We start from the raw sequence: 25,598 nt of genomic DNA on the forward strand, positions 1-25,598 counted from the left end.
ATTCTAAAAGAAAAACTGTTGCCATCTCCCAGAGTCAAGAGATTCTTTCGTAGGACTTCAGATGTACCTTCCGCTGTGTAAAATGTTCTTATTCCTAAAGTGGGGACCATTTTTAGAGAGACAGTAGTATAATCTATTTATTTTTTCTATCCCGCAAGTGCTGGAGGCAGCAATGATCTGAATCCTACAAAGTGACTGTCCAGCATCATGGGTGTTTGCATATACTCTTTGAGGAGGGGGACAGGTGTGGCTAAGTCAAGATTCTGCTATTACAGTGTATTTCTCAGATCTCACTTAGTATACATTCTTGACCTCTTTGGATCCCCATCTTCTCACACACACACACAAAAAAAATGCTAATACTTTTGTGAAGAAGCAGTAATGCTCTGTTAGTACCTTAGGGCTTCTTTTCTGGCTTAAAGCGCTGGGAGCAGTTCTGTTTTATTGGGAAAAGGGAAGTTTATTTCCCTAGAGGACCAAGGTTAGCAAGTGTTCAATCACACAGGGCAGTTTTGTTTGCTTATTTTCACAGGCACTTAGAACATAAAGTCCTACATTGGGGCTGACCTGGGAAACATCAAAATATAGAGAGTGGGCAAGCATACCCCCTTGGGGAGGAGCCAGGAAAAAGGCAGAACTTGAGCTCTGGAGTAGACAGGCTTCAAACACACTAATTACTTACCATGCCTTAGCTCAACCAAACTCCATGACATGCTTCTAGGCTCCTACTATCTCAAGTTATGTCCCTTTCCTCTCTTCAAACACATCTCAAAATCCAAATTGAGGAAGCCTTTTCTGATTGACTCCCATTTTATTCTAATTATTTCATTCTACATCATCATGTCTATTTACTTCCTTGTACCTTATTTATACTTGTTGATCTATTTTCATGGTTCTTAGGTCATTTCTTCAGTCTCCCTCACTACATGGAGACCTCAAAATCTATTTCCCCCTCTCTAATATTCATTCATCCATCCAACCACTGTATGCCTCCTCTACTCCAGGTGGTCTCCTAGATACTGGGTCAAATGCAAAATGAATAAGACATGGTCTTTCCTCAGCTTGCAGTCAATGAGGGGGAAAAAAATGCATGGCGACATATATAAGACTTGGATAGAGCCAGAGAAGACTTCAGAAAAGGAGATATTTAAACAAAAAAGAAAAAGCACGGTCCATGCTCTGAAAAAGCTGACACTTCAGCAGAGAAGTGGCAAGAGATGGAATTAGTAAAGTAGGTTGAGTCTGATTTTAAAGACAACGAAGAACTCAGAGGTTTAACCAAACAGGTAATATGAAGGTATCTGTGCTTTACAGAGAGAGCCAGTGGCAATGAGGGGGATGGCTGACTGGAAGGTGTAAAGACTAGAGAAAGGGAGCCTAATTAGAAAGCTATGATGAGGGTTTGGTCAAGGAGAGACCCTGGAGAGAAGGGGGCAGATAGGAGAACTATTTCCTCCTAGACAAAATCAGTGCAGCTGGAGAGGGAAAGGGAGCTGTTGCTAGTTGGAAGCATTGAATCTCACTTAGGGTATGATATTCCTCTGGGGCCTAGAGTCTAGATTCAATGTTGCAGGCAAGAAGTTTGCTCAGGAGCTGCAGTGCTTAAGGCCAACTAGGAGAAGTTGACCAAAAAGCTGTGTCAGGAGAGAAGTTGAATCAAAAAACTCATCCAACTATCTGAACATTAGTGAATCCAAGGGGCTAGGAAGAAAAGAGAATTCAAGTAGAAGCCAACAGTTGTAAAACTGGGAAAACCAAATGAGAGTAAAGGTCTGAAGGAAAGGATAGGAGATAGAACATGGAAAAAGCCTTTGAAACAAGAGGGAAGCCTCTGATTTTTTAAATCTAGATTCCAGAAAACCTTTTATATATTTGGAAATAATTCCGAACACACAGAAAAGTTGATAATAAAAAGAGCACCTATATATCCTTTACTTGAATTTGTTGATTAATGTTTTGCCCCTTTGCTCTAACACTTGTAGTCTCAAGTAGGTAACACACATACACAGTTTTTTCTGGCCATTTGAAAGTAAATTTCATACATCATGCCCCTTTATCCCTACATACATTCCTTTACGTACACAGCGTATACAGTTATCAATTCCAGGAGCCTTAACATTGATACCATACTTTACCATCCATATTCCAAATTTTGTCAATTAATCCAATAATGTCATTCTTACCCTTTTTCCCCTTCGAGTAGAGGATCCAGTTTAGGATCGTAGATTGCATGTCTCTTTAGTCTCCTTTAATCTGCATCAGTTCCTTAGCTTTTCTTTGTCTTTGATATTTTTGAGGAGTACAGCCCATCCCCTTTGTTTGGACAAGAGAATGTTCCTCATTTCTGATTTGTTGTTCATGTTTGTCTCACATTTATTCATTATTAGATCCCGGTTATCCATTCCTGGCTAGAATACTGCATAAGTGATATTGTGTCCTTCTCAGGATATCAAACCCAAAGTCAAGACAATGTCTCTGTCCCTCACTGGGTGATAATAATTTTGGTCACCTTGTTGAGGTGTCTGATTCCCCCACAGTATATTTACTATTTTTTTCCTTGTAATAAGCAATCTGTGGAGAGACATCTTAGACCCTGCAAATATCCTGCTCTTCATTAAACGTGTTCCCTTAGATTTAGCATCTATTGATGGTTCTTACTTGTACCAATCCTCCCTTATCTCTTATTAGTTAGTTATCTAATAATGATATAGACTCATGGATTACTGTTTTTCAATGATTTGTAATTCTTTACAGTCCTTAATTATTTGGGTGCTAAAACTTTCCAGATTTAGTCAATGGGGGCCTTTTCAAGCTCCTGTGTCTTTTTTAGCCTGTCTGAATGTCAGATGTTCCAGACTCATCTTGATTCTTGCAGGTTCACCATTCCTTGGAGCATTGGCTTTCTCCACTGGATGCTTTTTATCTGCCCAGAAAAAAAACAAAGGGAAGAGAAAATATGGATTATTTGTGTGGGGAGTTTTTTTTTTTTTAAGATTTTTATTTATTTACTTGAGAGAGAGAGAACACAGAGGGAGAGGGAGAAGCAGACTCCCCGCTGAGCAGAGAGCCTGATGCAGAGCTTGATCCCAGGACCCTGAGATCATAACCTGAGCCAAAGGCAGACACTTAAGCAACTGAGCCGCCCAGGTGCCCCATGTGGGAAGTTCTTATAGGCCACGCCTGCAGGTAGCAAACACATAGATCTATTCTGCACACATCACATTGGTGGGAACTCAGGAACATGAATACTGCTACAGTGATTAGGAGCTAACACTATCTATGTGCCCAAGAGACATGACTTAGTAAAAATTAGGCTAGTCTCTGCCACACTTGTCCAAAAGCCATTCCCTATGTTACTTCTCCCATATTCATAGAATCCCAGTTTTGTTCAAATAGAAGGAAGATCCTTTGATTTCAAAGAAGGTAACTTCCTCTCACCAAATCAGGAAATAAATTACAGTGGTCCAAACCAATCCTGGTAATTCCATTTCTCGTCACCAATGACTAGTCTAGGAGTGGGTATAGACTCAGTTCTGGTCAATGAAATAGGAAAAGAAGTCTAATGGGAGGCTCATAGGAAAATTTTTCTTTTTGTATGAAAACGACAGGACCTTCACAGAAGAAATTCTTTTGTTCCTGCTTCTCTTTTTTGCTGAGACAAAGGAATGAAGACACCAGACTTGGAGCTGCCAGAGCCATCTTGTGACCATAAATGTGACAGCAAACAAAGATGAAGACAGTCAACATGCTGAGGACAGCAAAGGAGACAGATGGAAAGAGGGGTCCTTGACGACAGAGGTAAGCTTCTGAATGAACCTGGGAGTGCCCACTGCTTCTGGACTTTTTAAGTAAATAAATGTTCGTATGTTTCAAGAACACCATTAGACAAGTTTTCTGTTCTTTGCTGCCAAAAATCATTCTTAAGTGACACAGGAGAGAAGTAGGAGAGCTTTTCTAGAACAAGGAGCTAATTGGTGGTATCGTAATGTTCTGAGAAGTAAAGGAGAATAAATATGAAAAAGAGGCCAGTGGAGTTGCAATGAGAAGATCCCTGTTGATCTTGGTGAGAGCAATTTAAGTGGCATGGTGCAGTGTGTTGGGGCAGAAGCAATGTGATTCCTACAAAGGATTTTTCCTAGTATGAGTGGTGACCGACAAACTGGGAAGGATGGTTTGATCCAACTGGGTGATAGAATCTATTCTGGTCAATTCCCATATTCAGTTCCTAATATCCAAGGAAGCTGCTTGGATTCCTGCTGTCCGCTTCAGCAACATCTGGGAAATCATAAACTGAATCACTTTGCTCTCTTTACCACTTCTCACAGGAATAAGCCAGGAAAAGTTGTTCTGGACCCTTAACTGGTTTCATAGAGGGCAAATCCAGCCTGTATGATGGGGACTAAATAGGGCCTTTTAAAAAACATTTTCTTCTAGGATTTATTGACTGAATAATAAGTACCAGGCATTTAGTTAGACAGAATAAAAAATGAATAAAGCACATTTTGTGTCCTCAGGGGCTTCACGATCTAATTAAGGAAATAAATTAGGAACAGTTATAACAAGTCCAAGATTGGTCCTCAAAGTGGCGTTATAAGTGCTCAAGAATATAGCAGTTAACTGTCCTGAGATCACTGCAGAAGCATCTAGAAGTATTACTGTTGACTGAACAGGGACTTAAAGAAGACAGCACTATTTCAGCCAGCCATCAGTGAGATGTTGTATTTAGTAACTATCTTTAAGTACCTTTTCCATGCAACATGTGAACAGAATAAATATGCTGTTACATTATCATATACAATGGACATGAGCTCTTCAGTGTGACAGGTACTCCTTGGGAAGGAGTTATCGGTCTGCACTAGGCCACCAGAGAGCCATGGGGTTAGAAACTAAAACGAGGCAGAGATGAGTGTGGTATACAGAGCAGAGAAGTGAAGCACCCACCTGGGTTAGGATAACCAGGTAAGCGAGTCCCTCCTCTGTATGGTAAAAAGGTTTGGTCCCCTAATGGCTCCCACACTTCTTATCCTCCCCAGTATCTCCCCACTAAAGCTGGGGTGGTTGCTGGGCTGAATAGTGGCATTGCAAGTAGGAAATGGCTTCCCTGCTCTCAAGTGTAAGTCTTGCTGGTCTTGTTTACTTTTTGTATCGAAATAGGACACTTTAGGGACTGGGTCCCGGCAGAAATGATGGCTTTGGGTGGAAGGGGAGTTTGGAAAGAGGCCATGGCTGTGGGATTAAAGAGAAAGAGTCAAATATAACTAGTTAACATTATGAATGCATGAAATGCCACTGAATTGTACACTTTAAAATGGTTAATTGTGGGGCGCCTGGGTGGCTCAATCATTAAGCGTCTGGCTTCAGCTCAGGTCATGATCCCGAGGTCCTGGGATCGAGCTCTGCACCCGGGCTCCCTGCTCCGCCGGAAGCCTGCTTCTCCCTCTCCCACTCCCCCTGCTTGTGTTCCCTCTCTTGCTGTCTCTCTCTCTGTCAAATAAATAAATAACATCTTTTAAAAAAAATGGTTAATTGTATGTTATGTGAATTTCACTTCAAAAAAAGGGGAGGGGAAGGGGGTTTGCAGGATTTAGAGATAATGAGCAAGAGACTTGATCCCTAACTTTCCTAATTTTCAAGAGTCAATCTAGAGCCTTCTGGGAGAAGAGCAATGCCTTAAATACTCCTACAACCGTGTTTATTCCTCCTCAGACCCTCCTTCCCCCTAATCATATCTGTTTCCTTCCTTATCTACACATGACCATCTTTCTCTCACTTTCTCCATATACCAACTCTTTATTCAGCAAAACCAAGGGATAGTGCTTTTCTCTCCCTTTCCCTGGATCATTGTCATGTCTCATTATCATGTCTCCACCATTCTGTAGCTTCTCACCTTCGACCAACTGTTACACAAGCTTTTAGCACCTGCCCTCCATATGTCTCTCCCTATTCTCAATTCTAAGCAAAAGCCAAAACCAAAACAAATGCTCTGGGAAGGGACACAGAGACCCACAAGGGAGAGGGCTATGATTCAGGACAGAAACGCGAAATTCAATCATTGACTATTATTTATGCTAAGTCATTCTGCACTTCCTGCAGACTCAGAAATCAAAAAGGCCCTAATGAAGTATCCCTTGTCTAACACAATTCCTGATACGTGGTCAGTACCAATAACTATTTGGCTGACTAAATTACTAAATTACCTGATTGTTTATTCATGGTGCTCAAAGCATCAGAATTCAGTTAACTATAGAATAGAGTTTTGGAAATCTCAACAATCGTCATCTTTGGCTGTGAATTTAACTTAATTTTTTATTATTACTTTTGGAAACTCACTTTTATAAAATCTGTAAGCTGTCATCAAGGGGTTAGCAAGTGGCCCTCTCCTTTGGAGTTGGGTAGGAGGAGGGGCCTTATCAAAACCCTAGAGGGTAAATTCTCTGAGGTGAAGTAGGCTTCTGCCTGACCAACCTCCAAGTTCCCATAATGTCCAGTACAGAAGTAAAACATGAGCTCTGGAGTCTTTTTTTTTTTTTTAAGATTTTATTTATTTATTTGACAGAGAGACAGCGAGAGAGGGAACACAAGCAGGGGGAGTGGGAAGGGGAGAAGCAGGCCTCCCGCGGGGCAGGAAGCCTGATGCGGGGCTCGATCCCAGGACCCCGGGACCACCACCTGAGCCGAAGGCAGACACTTAACGGCTGAGCTTTGGAGTCTTGACATCAGTAGGAATCCTGAGTTTTCTAGTATAGAACTAGGGTGTTAGTAGGCATGCTTATGAACTTCACCTTCCTCATTCTTCTTTTTTTTTTTAAAAAAGATTTTTATTTATTTATTTATTTGAGGGGGGAGTGGCAGAGGGGCAGAGGGAGAGGGGCAAGCAGACTCCCTGCTGAGCGCGGAGCTTGATCTCAAGACCCCGAGATCATAACATGAGCCAAAATCAAGAGTGGGACGCTTAATCCACTACACCGCCAGGCACCCCACACCTTCCTCATTCTTAAAATGGAGATGATAGGGCGCTTGGGTGGCTCAGTTGGTTAAGCGACTGCCTTCGGCTCAGGTCATGATCCTGGAGTCCCGGGATCAAGGAGTCTGCTTCTCCTTCTGGGAGAATGAATGAATGAATGAATGAATGAATGAATGAATGAATAAATAAATAAATAAAATAAAATAAAATAAAACGGAGATGATAATACCTTCTTACCTTCTTCATTCCATCCATCAGAAAAAGTCTTCAATGTTGGGCGCCTGGGTGGCTCAGTTGGTTAAGCGACTGCCTTCGGCTCAGGTCATGATCCTGGAGTCCCGGGATCGAGTCCCACATTGGGCTCCCTGCTCAGCAGGGAGTCTGCTTCTCCCTCTGACCCTCTTCCCTCTTGTGCTCTCTGTCTCTCATTCTCTCTCTCTCAAATAAATAAATAAAAATCTTTAAAAAAAAGAGTCTTCAATGTTACTTCCAAAAAATATCCTGAATCCACTACTGTTCATGTCCACTGATACAGACTTTCTGATTTCACAGACAGTAAGAAGTGAGATAGAGACTAATAATAAATATGGATTTTTCAGTCCTATATTGATTAAAAGGGAGTGCAGGTTTTAGTTATGTATACATTGACTAGGAGCCTTATAGAGAGAGGATGCACTGTAACGAATAAAAAATTACCTGTTCATTCTAGTGCTCCTCTGTAAGGATGTGGAATATTATAATTGGTGAATTAAACAAAAAGGTTCAATTCGCACTGAATTTGACTATACTCTGTTTTCTACTATATCTTATAGATCTCTCCTCATAGATGCAGATATTCAAAGATCAGGACTAATGTTATTGCCAATACAATTTTATGGTTAAAACTTTATAATAATTTAAACAATTTAAAAATTAAGTATGCTCTGATAAATAATTTTTTGTTTGTTTTTACTGAAGAGCCCTAATCTCTCAGAAAATATAACCTTTAACCCCAAGGCTTGTGTTGACTCCAAAGCAAGCAAAACATGTTTCTTTCCCTTAAGTACATAGTTGTAAAATATGTCTATTATAGGAAGTAGTGTTAACTCATAAAGTATTCTAGTTACTTGTAAAATTCATTACTTTCTTCTTCTCTTTCCTTACTCCCCCCAGATATCAGTATGTATATATTTGTGGAGATATATATGTATATATATCTCCTTTGTGAAAGCTATGGTGGAGGAAAAGTCATGTCTTTTATATCTGTAGCTGCTTGTGCTAAAAAGGCTTCTCTAATAGATTTATAGCCAGACACAATGCAAATTCCCTTTCTTCCAGAAGCCCCAAGTTGAGCTCACCAGTATCTCACAGCTGCAAGACCTTCCTAACTCGTATGCCTGCTTTCGTTCTTGCCTCATTCTCCATCTGTTGCTTTCAGAATACCTATCAAATCATATCACACACACCCCCACACACGCTTTAAGGCACTCTAGTAGCTGCCTATTGTAGCTAGACTAAAGCCCAAACTGTTTACTTTGACCCCTAAGTCACTTCTGACCCCACCTCTGCCTCCCTCTCTGAGCTCATCTTCTCCCTCTCCAACACATGCTCTTCTCAGTGTTCCCTGGACACAAAACTCATTCCCATCACATGGTCTTCGCACAGATGCTACCAGGTCTTTACCTGACTGGTTCCTTCTCGTCACTCGAGTCTCATCTTAAGTGTCGATCCCCTGACACACCTTCCTTGACCTGTTTCTGAACTGCTCCCCACACCCATAAGCCAGTTTTATTTTCTTAGGTTTTATCACTATCTGATCTTGATGTATACTGCCTGTCTCTCTTCTTTAGAGTATAAATGCCATGTGGGCAGGACATGTTCTTGTTCACTATTTTGTATGCCCAGTGTCTAGAACACATGCCTGGCACATGGTAGGCATTCCGTAAATTTTATTGAATGAGCAAATGAATGAATGAACTTATGGACACTAGTTTTCTCAAAGGAGAGTTGCAAGATTTAGAGCTAATATATAAAAAGTGTCTGCCAAGGTAAGCTGTCTTTCTTTCTTTCTTTCTTTCTTTTTAAGATTTTATTTATTTATTTGACACAGAGAGAGAGAGAGAGCACAAGTAGGCAGAGGGAGGGGGAGAAGCAGGCTCTCCACTGAGCAGGGAGCCCGATGTGGGGCTCGATTCCAGGACACTGGGATCGTGACCTGAGCCGAAGGCAGCCGCTTAACCAACTCAGCCACTCAGGTGCCCCAAGGTAAGCTTTCAATAGCTGTTAGCTCCTTGAGGGCTAAGATCTTGCTTTATTTCCTGTTTGAGAGAAACAGTATTTATTGAGGGAAGATTGCCTAAAGGATGAACAATCCATCCATTTTTCTAGATTCATTCATTCATTCCACCAGTGTTTATTTTTAAGAACTTGCCATGTGTTCGAGACATTATGGATGCAACAGTGAACAAAAGAAACCAAAAAAAGGGCGCCTGGGTGGCTCAGTTGGTTAAGCAGCTGCCTTCGGCTCAGATCATGATCCTGGGGTCCATGATCCTGGGGTCCCAGGATCGAGTCCCGCATCGGGCTCCCTGCTCAGCAGGGAGTCTGCTTCTCCCTCTGACCCTCTTCCCTCTCGTGCTATCTCTCATTCCCTCTCTCTCAAATAAATAAAATCTTTAAAAAAAAAAAAAAGTCCCGGAGTTTACATTCCAGTACAGTGAGGTACACACCAACCTCAGTCAGTAAATGTTAGAGTATGTTAGAAAGTGGTAAGGGCTCTATGGACAAAAAAGAAGGAAGGGAGAGAGGGAGTGGCTGGCCAGGTGGTTGCAATTTTAAATAAGATGACCAAGAATAGTCTTGCTGAGCAAAACCTTGAAGGAGGTGAGGAAACCATGTGGGTATCTGAATGGAGGGTCTGGTAAGGGGAGGGAACAAAGTGAAGTGAGAGCTTGCCTGGCGCTGGAGTAACCGCAAGGAGGTCAGCAGGCTTGGAGAGTATAAGCGAAGGGCGCGGCAGAGCACGTGGGCCAGGAAGACCATGGTAAGAGCTTTGGGTTGGGTTTTATTCTGGGTGAGCTGGAAATACCTTGGAGGATTTGAACAGAGAAGCAACCCGGGATGATTTATATCAGGCCTGCTGTGGGTAGCCGACTGAGTGTCTGCAGGGGAGAGGGCAATGTTGGAAGCAGGTAGAACATTTAAGAGGCTCTTGCGATAACTGAGACACAACACAAAGGCCCCTCGGACAAAGGTGGTAGAGGTGAAGATGGGGAAAAGAAATAAGATTCGGGATACGTTTCAAGGTAGAGTCAACAGGATTTACTGACAGATGGTGGTGTGGCGGGGAGGGAGAGCCAAGAGAAAGGGACAATTGGAAACCAAGCCCACTGAAGAAACATAATAGGATTGCTTAGCAGAATGGAAGACCATTTTCATATGACCTCACTGATATGAGGAATTCTTAATCTCGGGAAACAAACTGAGGGTTGCTGGAGTGTTGGGGGTGGGAGGGATGGTGTGGCTGGGTGATAGACATTGGGGAGGGTATGTGCTATGGTGAGCGCTGTGAATTGTGGAAGACTGTTGAATCACAGATCTGTACTTCTGAAACAAATAATGTAATATATGTTAAGAAAAAAAAAGATAGCAGGAGGGGAAGAATGAAGGGGGTAAATCGGAGGGAGAGACGAACCATGAGAGACGATGGACTCTGAAAAACAAAAAACAAACTGAGGGTTCTAGAGGGGAGGGGGTGGGGGGATGGGTTAGCCTGGTGATGGGTATTAAAGAGGGCACGTTCTGCATGGAGCACTGGGTGTTATACGCAAACAATGAATCGGGGCGCCTGGGTGGCTCAGTTGGTTAAGTGACTGCCTTCGGCTCAGGTCATGATCCTGAAGTCCCGGGATCGAGTCCCACATCGGGCTTCCTGCTCAGCAGGGAGTCTGCTTCTCCCTCTGACCCTCTTCCCTCTCATGCTCTCTATCTCTCATTCTCTCTCTCAAATAAATAAATAAAATCTTTAAAAAAAAAAAAACAATGAATCATGGAACACTACATCAAAAACTAATGATGTAATGTATGGTGATTAACATAACAAAAAAATTTAAAGAAAAATAAGTAAAAAATATCAAAAAAAAAGAATGGAAGGCCATTTGATGTATGAGGTCATGAATTTATTTTATTTTATTTTTAAATAGTTGCTTTTTTTTTTTAAGATTTTATTTATTTGACACAGAGAGAGAGCGCACAAGCAGGGAGAGGGGAAGGGCGAGGGAGAAGCAGGCTCCCCGCTGAGCAGGGAGCCTGATCCCAGGACCCTGGGATCACGACCTGAGCCAAAGGCAGTTGCTTAACCAACTGAGCCAGCCAGATGCCCCTGAGGTCATGAATTTAAAATGAAACCAGTCAGCCTGCTTAGGGGTTTCTCCAACAGCATCTAGCTGCTCCAGTACAGTCAAACAACAGATAGATAGTAGAATTTATTCAGAATTTGAGTTTTTCAAGGCAAGTGTGTCTGAGTGAGAGAGAGCAAGGGAGTTGTATTATATCGATGTATCGTGGGATGCAGTTGGGTCAAGGTGGGAAGTGAAGCTCAGAACGGGCTTACATTGGCAATGGAGGTACTTTAGTAAATAAGGTGGGAGAAAAGATTTAAAATTGAGATTTCAGATGTAGTTCAATTTCTGGTAATAACAGGGTGGTGAGGAAGACAGAAATACAGTCTTTGGAGGTAAGGAGGCCAAAGAACCTAAGAGGCTGGAATGTTGAAGTCATCCAGAGTGAGGACAGAGTTCTGAAGGAGTGAACACTTGGAAATCTGGAAAGAGTGGCATGCTTAGAGAGCATGGAAGCTCCTCACCCTTTCCGCATTGCCCTAAGCATCTCTTCCATCTGAGTGATATCCTTTTATAACAAACCAATGATCTAGGAAGTAAAATGTTTTTCTGAGTTCTGTGGGCTGCTCTAGCAAATGAATCAAACCCAAGGAGGAGTCATTGGGACCTCCAATCTATAGCCAGTGGTCAGAAGCACAGGCGACAACCTGGACTTGTGACTGGTGTGTCTGAAGGGGAGGAGAGCAGTCTTGTAGGATTGAGCCATTCACCTCTGGGAGTGGAGGCCACCTCCAGGTAGAGAGTGTCAGAATTGAGTTGAATTATACGACACCCAACTGGTATCAGAGAATTGTTGGTTGGTGGGGGGACTCCCCACCTCTCCCCCCCAGTTTAGGAACTGGGTGCTCAGAACCTTTTAGCAGGTTTTCTCCAAACCTTATATCCCTGACTCATTCTGTACAGCAGTCTAGATCCACCTTGATGCTTTGTTTCTATGGAGCCCGGTTAGTAGGGTGAGTGAGCTGGACCCAATGTTCTTGGTTCCACAGAAGCACACATTACAGTGAACACATTAAGAATGGGATTATAGCACAGAGGACAAACTTTTCATCCTCCACGCCCCAAAATTATTGAAAATTGATGGGAGGATTCAGGATTGGTAAAATAGCCATAATATAATTGTTTTTTAATATCTGAATATTATAAGGGAAAGACTAACCCAAGGCTTGCCAGAAGTTTTTTGTGACTGAAAGATGATTCAGTGAGCCATCTGTCCAGGAAAGGAACCAAGCCTGAGATTCTGGGAGCATCCAGTGGGTTAAGGATGTGTTCAAAGAAGAGGAAGTTACCTAGGAAGGAGATAGTCAAGGTGGAAGGGTACAGCTAAATGAAAGCACTGTGGTCAAAATAAAGACAATCTTAACCATTCTGAGAATCCCACAGGAGTTGTAGGTTTAGATTATAATGGCAAGCAGAATTATTCTGTATTGATGTGGTGGGGTGTTCCGTGGAGGAGGAAGTGGGAAGCACCATGAACCCAAGACAAAACAGCTTGTTGTGGTAGTGATTAGGGAGGGTGAAGGGTGGGAGGCAGGTAAGAAATTGACAGCTATTCAGTAGTGGTAGCGTCAACAATATGTAAACGTGGTCTCCCAGGTGGGATTTCTCTTGCATAAGAACTACTCCAAGAAGGCAGAGAGAATGGTCTCCCTGGGAGTGGACTTGACATGGAGAACCCAAGTCCAAATCTTTTTCCTCGAATAAGCAGACTCGCTTATCTCCTATTTCCTACTACAAAGGGAGTGAGAGATGGCCCCTCAAAGCCAGCCAGGTAGATTTTTTTTTCCTCTAAAGGGACTTAAGCCACTGTCCATCTTCTTTTAGAGAAGTACATGTTTTCCCACAGATCATGAAACAACTAATTGATCTCTATGGAATTCCTTTCTCCCGGTATCCTCAAGCCTAATTGTAAGATTGCCTTAGATCTGTGCGGTCATCCCGAGATTCTAAAAATAAATTAAGGGGTGCCTGGGTAGCTCAGGTGGTTAAGCAGCTGACTCTTGGTTTTGGCTCAGGTCATGATCGGGTCGTGGGATCAAGCCCCGTGTCAGGCTCCACACTTGGCGGGGAGTCTGCTTGGGATTCTCTCTCCCTCCCACTCTGCCTCTTCCCTCACACATGCTGTCTCTCTCAAGTAAATAAATAAAATCTTAAAAAAAAAAAACTGGCTACTTACAGATATATGCAGTGCAGCACTTTTATGTGAGACTATTGAGATTATCAAATAAAATAATTGCCAGTCTCTATTCTAAGCCAGACAAATTTACTTCAGAAAATTTTCCCATTATTAAAACACAAACATGCCATCAACAACTAAATTCCTCAAAGCCATTTGCTTCCACCCCCCACCGGAATTCACAGAGATCCCATTTCAAGGAATGCATGTGACCCAGCACAGGCCAAGAGTAGACAGGTTCCCTTGTCAGTAGAAGATAACACCAATCTGGGGGTCCTTGTATGAAGACTACCTTATCTCTCCCAGCCACCTTTGGGTAGCCGAGAAGTGAGCTCTAGCTCCTGAAGGAGCTCAGGCTAAGCCTTTGCCCACACAGCCCTAGTAAATATTTATTAACACACAGGATGATTTGCCGTATGTTCACATGTTCCAGTCTAACGACATTATTTGAACTTGATGAATCTTCAACGTATTCTAATCCTATCCTCTTCTGCAGAAAGGATGGTAAGGAAACCTTTCTGGAGGGCAACTGGGCACAATTTGCATCAAGAACTTAAAATTGTAGAGGTGCCTGGGTGACTTAGTCGGTTAAGCGTCCGACTCGATTTTGGCTCAGGTCATGATCTCAGGGTTGTGAGATCGGGCTCCACATTGGGCATAGGTTCTCTCCCTCAGGCCTTTCCCGCTCCCCCCAAAATAACCTAAAATTTTAATCCCACTTCCAGTAATTTACTCTAAGGAAATAAAAATGCCATAAGAGATGCATAAAGATGTTCACTGTAATACGTATGATTGTGAAAAAAGGGCACATAAAATGTTGAATATGGAAATGGTATTACCTATATAAGATATTATACAACCATTCATAATTACATTTCAAATAATATTTAATGGTACAAAGAAATGTTTAAGATATTAAGTAAAATGCAGGATTGAAACTATATACAGTATTGCCCCAATTTTGAAAAAAAAATTATACATTTATACATACAAAAAAGGACTAGAAGGAAACAACTGATGTACATGGAGGATTAAAATTGACTTTTTCTTCTTTATGTTTTTATATGACTTCCAAAATTTTGTGTTTTATGTACGGAATAATCTCTTTAGAGAACCAGAGTCTAAGAGAACCAATATTTGAAATACCCATCATGGTGCAACCACTGAGCTAAGAATTTTACCAATTATCCAACCTCCAGAGCAACCAGGAGAGGTAGGTCTCGCAGTCCCTGTTTTACAGATGAGGAACAGAGGCTCCACTATGTAGACGTGGGAGCTCTTTGCCCACAGTACCCTGGATTCGAGCCCAGGACAAGCCCATGTTTCCTGCTGCCCCACATGCCTCCTCTGCTGCGGCTCCTAGTGGGCCCACGGGAGGCTTACAGTGAAGGTCACTGACAAAACAGAGCTGTGCACAGCTTGCCCAAGAGCAAGGCCTTACTTTCTAAACTCTTCCTATCTTCTTCTGAAAGTAGAAACCACCTTCTTTATTGCAAGGCTCCATTCTGAAGCAGCTTTTACCCGCGCCCAGCTCCACTCGCCTATGCCCTCTCAGAGCCTGTGGTATCTGCTGTCCTGCTTATTGGTTTGGCATGGCATCAGGCTGTGAGCAGAAGGACAGGGCAGAGCTGCACACCCCCACCCCTTCCACCAGCTGGCTCCTTGGTCTCTGCCCTGGATACTAAAACAAACAGGCTGTGTGCTCTGGTTCCCTACTCAACCCAAGGGGGTGGGGGTTGGGGAGAGCAGCAAATATCCCAGCTATGTGAACAATCAGGAATATCTGGCAGCACATTTGATCTTTTATAACTTTATTTCAGCTAAATAGGGCCTCCAGGCAGCCGGGAGGCCATTGTACCCCTAAGTCTAATGCCCAGCTGGTTCCAGGTATGGCCTTGGTGAGGGGTGCCCAATCCCCTAGCTGGCTCTGTTCCAGAGAAGTCTCCAGTGACACTAATTGCAAACTCCCATGGAGGCAGGGGGGAGTTTCTCTCCACTGTTCCAAGGTTCTTCACTGCTTCCTGTTCCCTCCCAGAGGCAAAGACAGGAAGTCTCTTTGATGGGGTCATGGCAAGTCAGTGACATTCGGGATTGGAACGTGCTGTCTGGATCACCACTTTATCCTCCAGCAACACAGTTCCTGACTAAAACAACAACAACAACAACCTAACTACTTAGGTTCTTTAATCTGGGAAGAGGGAGAAAGGGACATGGGGAATGGCAGGCACATGGCCCCAATAACCTGGCCCTTTTGGATTCAGACCATATCTCTTTCTGCACTCACATAAGAGAACTGCATGTTCAAAAGAGGTGGAGAAATACTGAGTTAAAGTTAAGCAGATTAAATTACTGCAAGACTTCTGGGAACCTTTAATGTGCTCATGTATACCGTGCAGGGGGCGTAATGGAAAGTGTTTCTTAAACATAGTCAACCATGAAACTAATGAGTCCATAGGCACTGAGACTCCAATGAACATACTTTGAGAAGTACTGCTCCAGGGTGAGCCCAGAGGGATCCTGTGAAGATACAAAAGTAAGGCCCAAAACAAACCTCCTCCCCAGCCATCAGTCAGTCTTTAACACTGCAGTGCTGGACCAACCAAAGGTATCATTCTGCATTCTCCTCTCTGGACTTCAGCATTGGTTTATGGTATTTTTCCACTTGCTGGTCAAAGCCCCTAGAAGAGAACTGTGCCTGGAAAAAGTTCACTGGAGTCAAAAGGTATTTTAGTGCCAGGCCCCTGAACTCAGGAGCCAGGAGATGGGCAGCCATGCTACTGCAAGACAGGAGAGACTCCTGGGCCAGCCAGGCGCTCTGGTTCCCTGTGGCTGCTGAGCCACTGTGGTCTCCCTTGGGTCCCAAGTGGGGCCCTACACCAACTTCCTCCCCAGTTTCTAGAGAAAGAAATTCCTCATCTGTAGACTGTAAGTGCACTGAAAAACTCAAGGGGGTGGGCCGTACAGTCACCATCTTCTGGGACTCAGAGATAGGGACTGCCCCATCCCATTCTTTGTAGCAGAGGTCCGGGCACAACTGTTTCTTGATCTGCAAAGGATGGTGGGAAGCCTTCTTCTCAAGGTCCCCAGAAAGGTTCTCATTCTTGGCCTTCTTTGAGTCCCTGGCAGCTGGAGATTGATCAGCAGTGTCCTGAGAGGAGTCAAACATGACACCCTGGGTTCTCGGCCTCTTTAGCCTCCTTTCTAACAGCCAGAGAAAGCTTGGTTTCCTTGAGGAGGAATTCATATATTGCTGCACAGAGTCCGGAATCAGGGGCACAGAGAGCCTGGGGCTCAGGCTGTCCTGAAAGTAGTCCCTACAGGGCTGCCGACTGACAATGGGCACCACCTGGCAAGGCTTCAGTGCTGCAACAAAGGTCCGGAGCTCCGAGTAGGAGGAATGATCAGAGTAAGGGATGACGTGGATGTCGGGGTGGGAGCGGTGGATCTTCCGGCTCGTGGGAAGGATAGCGATGGTAGGGTGGGTCTGGTTCCAGTGTAGCATGGAAGAATGGCAGATCTCCATATGGTCCACTGCATGGATGCGGCCGGCCTTCTCTTCCACGGTGAACACATCCGCCAGGCCCAGCAGCTGCACCAACTCCAGGCGCCGAGGGCTCAATACCACCCAGGTCTGAAACTCCAGGGCCAGCTGCTCCAGAAGTGACTCTTTTCCCAGGCTATAGAGTCCTGAATCATGTTAAAGGGAATGGGAAAAGCAAGGGATGAAAGACAGGAGATACTGGGGAATCCTAATACATCAACCAAATGTTTAACAAAAATACACAAATGGGGCAACCAGGGAGTGTATCAGGGAGGAGGTGGCATTTGAGCTGAAAAACATGGAGGTTGGGGGAGGGCTTAACACCGAATCCACCCACTCGTTCGGTTCAACAAAGGAGAGCATCTACCAGGTGTTAGGCACTGTGAAAATAAGCATAAGCCTCAGTCTTCAAGGAGTGCAGTCTACATGGGGACCCAGAAGCAAAGTCAGAGACATGCACATAGTATTATGAGGGCACAGAAAAGTATCTACCGGTTGACAGAGTTAGGGAAACTTCCCTAAAAATGGCAACTGAGTTGTCATAAAAGATAAAGGATGGGTCTGAGTTTACCTGGCAAGGGAAGGGGATGATGGTTCGGTGTTACTAAAGTGCAAAAAAGGAACTAGTAATAAATGACATAGGAGAGGTAAGGGTCGTATTATACAGGGCCCATATATACTGCTAAGGAGTTTGAACTTAATTCTGTAAGTGAAGGGGAGCCATTAAAGAGTGTGCAGCAGGAAAATGGCTCATTTTAATCACAGGAATAATATGATCAGAGGAGCGCTTTAGAAGAAAAAAATAGCAGGAGTGTTACTGATCACCTGGATGAGGAGATGCTGAAATCAGAAGTACCAGTTAGAAGGCCCCAAAATGAGGGCGCCTGGGTGGTTCAGTTGGTTAAGCATCTGACTCTTGATCGGCTCAGGTCATGACCTCAGGGTTCTGAGATCAAGCCCTACATTGGGCTCCATGCTCAGCATGGAGTCTGCTTGAGATTCTCTCTCCCTCTGCCCTTCCCCTTATTCATGTGTGCTCACACCATCTCTCTCAATAAAATTAAAAAAAAAAAAAAAAAAGGCCCCAAAATGTTTTATACTATTGTGGAGTTGCTAGAACAAATATACAGTTGGTTTCTCAATGTGTCTGATTTTAAGCACAGCATTCACTTGAATATCTACATTCTGATAAATTCCATTCACTCAGGGACGCCTGGGTGGCTCAGTCGGTTAAGTATCTGCCTTTGGCTCAGGTCGTGATCCCAGGATCCTGGGATTGAGCCCCGCATTGGGGCTCCTTGCTCAGCAGGGAGCCTGCTTCTCCCTCTGCCTGCCACTCCCCCTGCTTGTGCTCACTCTCTGACAAATAAAGACATAAAATCTTAAAAAAAAAAATTTCATTCACTCAGATAACATATTTATTGAGTGCCTCCTCAGGCATTAATCTAAGCATTTGGGATGTATCCACAAGTAACAAAAAGAGCCCTGCCATTTTGGAACTTATATTCATTCTAGCAGGGGTAGACAGATAATAAAAACCAAAAACAACAATATGTAAATTGTGGAATACATTATAAGATGATGAATGCAATATTGGCCCTCTCCTATTTAAAAACCTTCAATAGCTTTTTGTCCAAATGTAACCATCTGGATCAAGTTACGTTTAAGAATTACATTCAGGGGCGCCTGGGTGGCTCAGTCGTTAAGCGTCTGCCTTCAGCTCAGGTCATGATCCCAGGGTCCTGGGATCGAGTCCCACATCGGGCTCCCTGCTCCTTGGGAGCCTGCTTCTCCCTCTGCCTCTCTCTCTCTCTCATGAATAAATAAATAAATTTTTAAAAAAAGGGGGACTGTTAAAAAAAAAAAAAAGAATTACATTTAGGACCAAGTTCAAGCTTACAAGCAAGCACTTCAGCCCCTCCTCCCGTGACAGCCTCCTCACCCACTGTGTGCCTGTCATGCTGCTACTTCTCTGTTCCACAAGCAAGACTCCTTCCTACCTCCATCCATGCTCTCAAGGAGTCTGTGTGTATGGCAGGACACGTGGAAAACAGACAAATAATAAGCAATAGCATATTAAAACATGGACAGAATATACTGGAAGGTGATAAGCACTATTAAAGAATGAAAAAGTTGAGTTGGTATAGGGGATCAGGAGTTGGGAATGTCAGAGTAGAGATGGTAGGAAGACTGCATTTTTTTTAAAAAAGATTTATTTAGAGAGAGCACACATGGGGGTGAGGGGAGTGCTGGGCGACTGGGAGGGGCAGGGGGAGAGAGAGACTCTTAAGCAGACTGGGAGCTTGGCATGGAGCCCTAGGCAGGGCTTGATCTCACGATCCTGAGATCAAGACCCGAGCCAAAACCAAGAGTCAGAGGCTTAACGGACTGAGCCACCCAAGCACCCCAGGAAGACTGCAATTTTAAATAAGGTTTCATGGAGAAGGGGGGATCTACAAAGACCTGAAAGATATGAGAACCCCCCCCCAAAACCCAAGATTCACTAGCTATGGGTAAAAGAAAAAGGAAAGGAAACCACTTACCAATCTTTATGTTATGTTGTGGGTGCTTTCGAATGAGCTCAACAATCTGGCGGGCAGCTTCTTGTCGGGAAGGAAGAACCCAGGCTGGGTTGCAATTGGTGTTGTCTAGGTATAAGGTATGGATCTGTTTCCCCAGTTTCAGGGCTGGCTCCTTTAACATGGATGGTGTATACCGAAAGTCACCTAGAAGAAGAGTATATGGGGTTGGGGGCGGGGGCAGAGAGTCAGAGGCAAAAGTATGAAACACAAGCTTCTCCCGGCTTCCAATAGCTGATGGAAATTTGCTTACCAGCCTGTGAAAAAACTAAACAGGAAGTCTGGCACTAACATAGTATAGCTTCTTTTCGGAAAGGTCTCCGTTCTGCTTCTGTTTTTATTACTCTTAATAAGGTTTGAAACCTTAAAGAGTGGGAAATCAGTTGAGAAAGGGTCACTGTGGTCATATGGGATGAAGCTAGGAGGCCTCCAGACTTCTGAGTTAAGACTGCTCAAGAAAAGTAGTATCTAGGCTGGGAAGGTGGGAGCGACCCCTTGGAAGGCCCACCTGTGTAGAGAATGGTTCCAAAGTATCCTTCAAAGAGAAACATGACAGAGCCAGGGCAGTGATTGGCATCCATGAGGGTTACAGTCATGGTCTCTCGCCCAATTTCATCTAGAGGCAGGACATGGCTCTCACCAACCTCCAAGGCCCGGATCCACTCCTTAGGTACCTGAGGAAAAAGTTGGTCATTCTAGTGAACACAGAATCTCCTCCTTGGTACTGCCCTGGATCAGGAACTAACCCTTTACCGGAATCAGGGGAAGCAGACGACATCCTAAGCCACCCTGGAGCAGAAGGTATAATGGAGAGTCCCCTCAAATCCTCCCTTCTTCCTCCCACTCTCCCCTCCCACCCTTTGTACAATGTAAATTAAGAGTCTAAAAAACAGTCTAGCCAAGCAATTCTCAAACCTTCCTGATAATAATCCCTTGGGGGCACCCGTTAAAAAAACTTCCAACCAGATTTCCAGGACCTGCACCAGCTAGATCTACTTTGGGGGGGGGGGGGGGTGGCCGCTGGAGAATGTGTCACCCAGCACATTAGGTGGATTCTTAGAGGACACTAGGGAAACACTGGCCTAGTTTATCTGAAAAGGTAGCTAGTTTCCTTGGCTGAAAGATCTCCCCAACTTATAGCTGAAACTTCCCAAGTGGGCCAACCAAGAAGCCACATTCCCATTCTGGGCTAAAGGCGCATTTCTGGGTTCGAACAACTCCCGCATTTGTAAAAATCAGTCCTCCTGGCCCCTACTCTGGAGTCCGAGACTGTGACAGATCGGAAATCCCACCCAATGCTCGACCCAGCTCTCGGAGGACTCCGGCCCCCCGTACCTGTAGGTGACGATGCACGAGGTAAGCAGTGATTGGGGAGCAGTAGAGGGGCCGGGCCCAGGTGCTAGACAAACCCACGGTGTGGTCCGAGTGCATGTGGGACAAAAAGAAGAGCCGCGCGGAACCAGCCCGGCGCAGGCTCCAAAAGTCCACAGCGATGGGCGTATGGGGGATCAGGGCCCCATTCATGGTGGCGGGGCTGGAGAGTCCCCAGCGGGATCTTCATGGGCACAGAGCTCCCGCGCAAGGCTCCCGCAACGGCGCCCTGAAGAGAAGTCACGCTGGGGCAACGCGGCCAGAGACCCTAACCGGAAGCCAGGCCAGTAGAGGAGCAGTCCCTAGCGTGGGCAGAAAGAAGGAAGTGGCCGTACTCTTGGGAGTCCTGGGGGTAATCGCAAACCGCGGAAGACGCTCGACTGAGCGCCACTCCTACCCGCGCGCGGGAGCCGGGGCTGAGGCCGGGCACTCAAAGCGCGCGCTGCTGGGCGGAGACAGGCCGAAGCAGCGGATTTCCGATGGCCCGCCGCGCCTCCACCAGAGCGAGCCGCGCGGCTGCGCCTGGAGGTGAGAGGTGGGGGGGGAAGGGCGCCCTAAGGTCGGCGTCCGGGCGACGCTCGGCGCTCGCTGCGAGAAGGTGAGTGGCAGCTGCTGTGCGCGGTCGGCCCCGAGGAGGCGGGACTTCCGCAAAAAGCTTGTTTGGGCCTATCCGGGTGGGCAACCCGGCGGAGGCGCACAAAGGGCTGGAACTGGCGAGGGAGGGGTCTGCGGACCTTCGGCGGCGGGGCTGGAAATGCGGCGAAGGGCCTCGAGGTAGCCGGAGCGGTCTCAGGCGGAGCGAGCCGGCCTGCAGGTCCCGGGAAGGAACCACAGAGCCTCGTTTGGGGCTCGCCGGGGCGCGGAGAGGGTTGGTGTGAGTGTGCTGGGGCCTGGCGAGGCTGGGGCGAGATCCCGCCTTTGGTCTCTTCGCTGACTGACATTTGCTTTACCCAGGTTCCCCCGTCAGGGCTAGGAGGAGCCCGCGAGTTACCTAGGGGTCTGTGGGGCTGCCCCGTGGCCGTTGAAGATGCCGTACCTTGGCTCCGAGGACGTGGTGAAGGAGCTGAAGAAAGCTCTGTGTAACCCTCACGTTCAGGCGGATAGGCTGCGCTACCGGAATGTCATCCAGCGAGTGATTAGGTATCAGCTACCGCCCGAACTCCCCGCTGCAGCCCCCATCCGGGCCCTCTACCCGTGGCCGCTCGAAAAGAGCGAATGAACTCAGGGCAGGGTATGATTTGGCCTTCCTGCTTCTCCGGATGGCCACCGCAGCCTCCCCTGGGGGACTTGCTTGACTTGGTTTACTCAGCAGGGTGGTTACACCCATGTCTTGACCCTAACTCTGCTGACTCCCAGATCTATAGAGTCTAGTACAGAAAGCCTTTTGTATCTTCAAACCCACATATCCTCCTGCCTGCTGGGCATTCCCACCTGGACATTTCTTCAAAGACATGCAAAATAGCACCTGCATCCTTCCCCTCTCCCCAAACCTGCTCTTCCGCTTATGTTTGGGTTGAGGAATGTCACCATCCAGCTGACCAAGGGAGGGAGTCCATCTTGATGACGCCTGATTTTCACTTCTCAAGTCAGATGGTATGGATATATAGTTCTCAATATCCATCCTCTTTTTTTTTTTTTTTAAGAAAATGTCTATGTATTTCTTTTTTGTTGGCACCGCTATTCTGGTTTTATTAGCAAAGCAATTGCAGTGGCTTACTAGTAGGTCAGACCTTGCCTCTTCATTTCAGTCAGAAGTTTCCTGACATGAATTTAAAGGTATAACTCTTGGCTGCAGTTGTGGATAACAAACGTTAGTATGCACAAAAGTCCCTGGGGGTGCTTTAAAAAAAAAAGTGTAAAGTTTTCATCCAATCCAGTAATGCTGCTTTCAGGAGGGTGGGGTGGAACCCAGCAATATGCATTTTAAACAGATTTCTCATCTGATTCCTGTAGGAGATTGTTTGAGAAACAGTGATCTACAGAAGGAAGTCCAAACTTCTTACCATAGCACCCAAAGAACACCCTGCTAACACAACTACTTGCATACTCTCAAAAGAATGTAGCATTCTTGCTGACGTCTACGTGCCTCAAAGCATGTGTTACCTACCTACTACACCTGCCTGGAAAATTCCAGCTCATTCAACTAAAGTATTACTTCCTCTTTGGAAACATTTTATGATTTCTTGGCAGTATTAGACTTCTGGGTCCCCATCGCACCTTGTCTGTTAACTTCTTTTTTTTAAGATTTATTAATTATTTGAGAGAGAGTGGGGAGAGAGGGAGAGAGAGAATCTCAAGCAGACCCCATGCTGAGTGCAGAGCCGATACGGAGCTTGAACTCACAACCCTGAGATCATGACCTGAGCTGAAACCAAGAGTCAGACGCTTAACCAACCCACTGAGCTACCCAGGTGCCCCAACTTTGTTACTTCTGTTTTAACGCTTACCTATTTTAATACTTACCTTTTGTACTGTAATTAGTGGTGTTTTTGTCTTGCTCCTTAGTTATACTTTGAGTTCCTAAAGATCTGAGACCATGCCTTCTTCAAGATTATGTCCCCAGAAGGGCACCTGGGTGGCTCAGTCGGTTAATCATCTGCCTTCAGCTCAGGTCATGATTTCAGGGTCCTGGGATCGAGTCCCTGTATCAGGCTTCCTGCTCCGCGGGGAGCCTGCTTCTCCCTCTGCCTGCTGCTCTCCCTGCCTGTGCGTGCTCTTTCTCTCTCTCTCTCTGATAAATAACAAAAAAAAAAAATCTTAACAAAAAAAAAAAAGATTACGTCCCCAGAGCATATCTCTGGAACGTAGAAGCTGAATTAGACTGGAATGTACCAGGAATTCAATAAGTGTTTGTTGAATGAATAGAAAAATGTTTATCGTAGGCCCATGGTGTGAAGTATTGTGCAGTATAATAGACAAGGTGGACTTGGTTGCTTCCTTCACAGTCTAGTTGGATCACCGGGATGTGTATAGGTAAAATGCCTCTCATTGTAGGCTGGGGATTATGTATTTTACTTCTCCTGCTATGTGTGTTGGTTTCAGGCACATGACTCAGGGCTTGGACATGTCTGGTGTTTTCATGGAAATGGTGAAGGCCAGTGCCACCGCAGATATTGTTCAGAAGAAGTTGGTTTATCTGTACATGTGTACATATGCCCCCCTGAAACCAGATCTGGCTCTCTTGGCCATTAATACGTTGTGCAAAGACTGTTCGGATCCCAATCCAATGGTTCGAGGGCTGGCGTTACGGAGCATGTGTAGCCTCAGGTGAGTACCCTTTTCCCTGACTGTTTATCAGTGTCTGAGGTATTCAGGAGACCCTGGGGCAGGTCTTCAATGGTGAGGTTCTTAATTCTAGGGAAAATGCAGTTGTAACCTGAACTCAGGTTTTCAGCCATTGCTTAGGCTTAAAAAACTATGTCATGTGGTTACATTAAAGGGAGGTTTCCGTCCTCACTCTTGCTGAAATAGTTCTGGGTTTTGGTTAATGATTTGTAAACAATCGTGTAGATACATGTTTTTGCCGCCCCTGGAGTATTAGTCCAAGTGAAAATTCAAGTATGACTTTTTAAGTGTGGCAGTGGCTTTCCCTAATTCTTTATGATGTGATAGATGTACATTCAAACATCTGCTGAACTTTCTGTTAAGTGAATAGAGGCTGAATTAAGTCAAAACTAGTATTTCAGGATCTGGCTGACTCTAGGATGTGTTGCTTAGGATGCCTGGTGTGCAGGAATATATCCAACAGCCTATTCTCAATGGTCTGCGAGATAAAGCTTCATACGTCAGAAGGGTGGCAGTCCTTGGTTGTGCCAAGATGCATAATCTTCATGGAGATTCTGAAGTGGGTAAGTTTCAGTATAATCCATCATGATCAGTATTTATTTTGTGCCTCTGTTACATGTTTGACTTTGTAAAAGATGACATGACTTTGGTAGGAAATAGTAATGTCACCCTACTTCTGTACTTGTCCTTTAGAAAGGCTGGTTTGGTATTTTTTGAGATCAGAGAAGCCTTTTCTTTGGGGCCCAGGTGAGATCTGTCACATTAGCTACTTAGAATAGTCTGGAGATGGCAATTTTTTGCCTTTCACTTTATTATTGCCTTTGTTATTTTTGTAGCAGAGAAGTTCAGCTTTGTCTGCCTGGAGCTAGTACTCAGCTCTATTCCTGAGACTCTGAAGTTCTTTCTCTCAGATCTTCGTGCTCTTTTATAGACGGTGCTCTGGTAAATGAATTATACAGTTTGCTGCGTGACCAGGATCCAATTGTGGTTGTGAACTGCCTGAGGTCTCTAGAGGAAATTCTGAAACAGGAAGGAGGTGTTGTCATCAACAAGCCCATCGCCCACCATCTCTTAAATCGGTTTGGATGCCTCAGTGCTCTTTTTGTTATGATGAGATCTGCATCCTAGTGGGATCTTGACATGTTGAATTAAGGAGACGTCTTGAACAACTTCTGTAGAGTAGTAAAGTTAACCATAACTATTAACCTCTTCATATTTCATTGAGAGGATTCTTTTATTTGTCTTAGTTTCTTTCGGTGATATAGAGAGATGGCAGAAATACTCTGTGGAAATAGGTTCTGTC

The 25,598-nt window shown here is 44.9% G+C and overlaps 2 protein-coding genes across 13 annotated transcripts in view; one reads left to right on the forward strand and one right to left on the reverse strand.

Annotated features, from left to right (window-relative positions):
• Nucleotides 1-25,598, forward strand: part of AP4B1 (adaptor related protein complex 4 subunit beta 1) — a 37,829-nt gene that overhangs the window by 839 nt on the left and 11,392 nt on the right. For 2 of the 12 annotated variants that reach the window (XM_028101886.2, XM_028101888.2), the window contains exons 1-5: nucleotides 21,629-21,884; nucleotides 21,965-22,150; nucleotides 24,053-24,277; nucleotides 24,728-24,858; nucleotides 25,227-25,374. In XM_028101886.2, coding sequence (XP_027957687.1) covers nucleotides 22,038-22,150; nucleotides 24,053-24,277; nucleotides 24,728-24,858; nucleotides 25,227-25,374 — 617 coding nt within the window. In that variant the 5' untranslated portion in view covers nucleotides 21,629-21,884; nucleotides 21,965-22,037. The other 10 variants (XM_088022325.1, XM_028101878.2, XM_028101884.2 and 7 more) reach the window with 10 other exon arrangements.
• Nucleotides 15,314-21,472, reverse strand: DCLRE1B (DNA cross-link repair 1B). Its single transcript, XM_028101889.2, has 4 exons — nucleotides 20,975-21,472; nucleotides 20,148-20,313; nucleotides 19,604-19,786; nucleotides 15,314-17,206 (listed from the first exon to the last, which is right to left on the reverse strand). The coding sequence occupies exons 1-4, from the start codon at nucleotides 21,161-21,163 to the stop codon at nucleotides 16,128-16,130; spliced, it is 1,617 nt and encodes a 538-aa protein (XP_027957690.1). The 5' UTR covers nucleotides 21,164-21,472; the 3' UTR covers nucleotides 15,314-16,127.

Source organism: Eumetopias jubatus, unplaced genomic scaffold (genome assembly GCF_037043125.1).
Source record: "Eumetopias jubatus isolate StellerSeaLion01/CBP00866 unplaced genomic scaffold, mEumJub1_p1.0 scaffold_4, whole genome shotgun sequence".
NCBI lineage: Eukaryota > Metazoa > Chordata > Mammalia > Carnivora > Otariidae > Eumetopias > Eumetopias jubatus.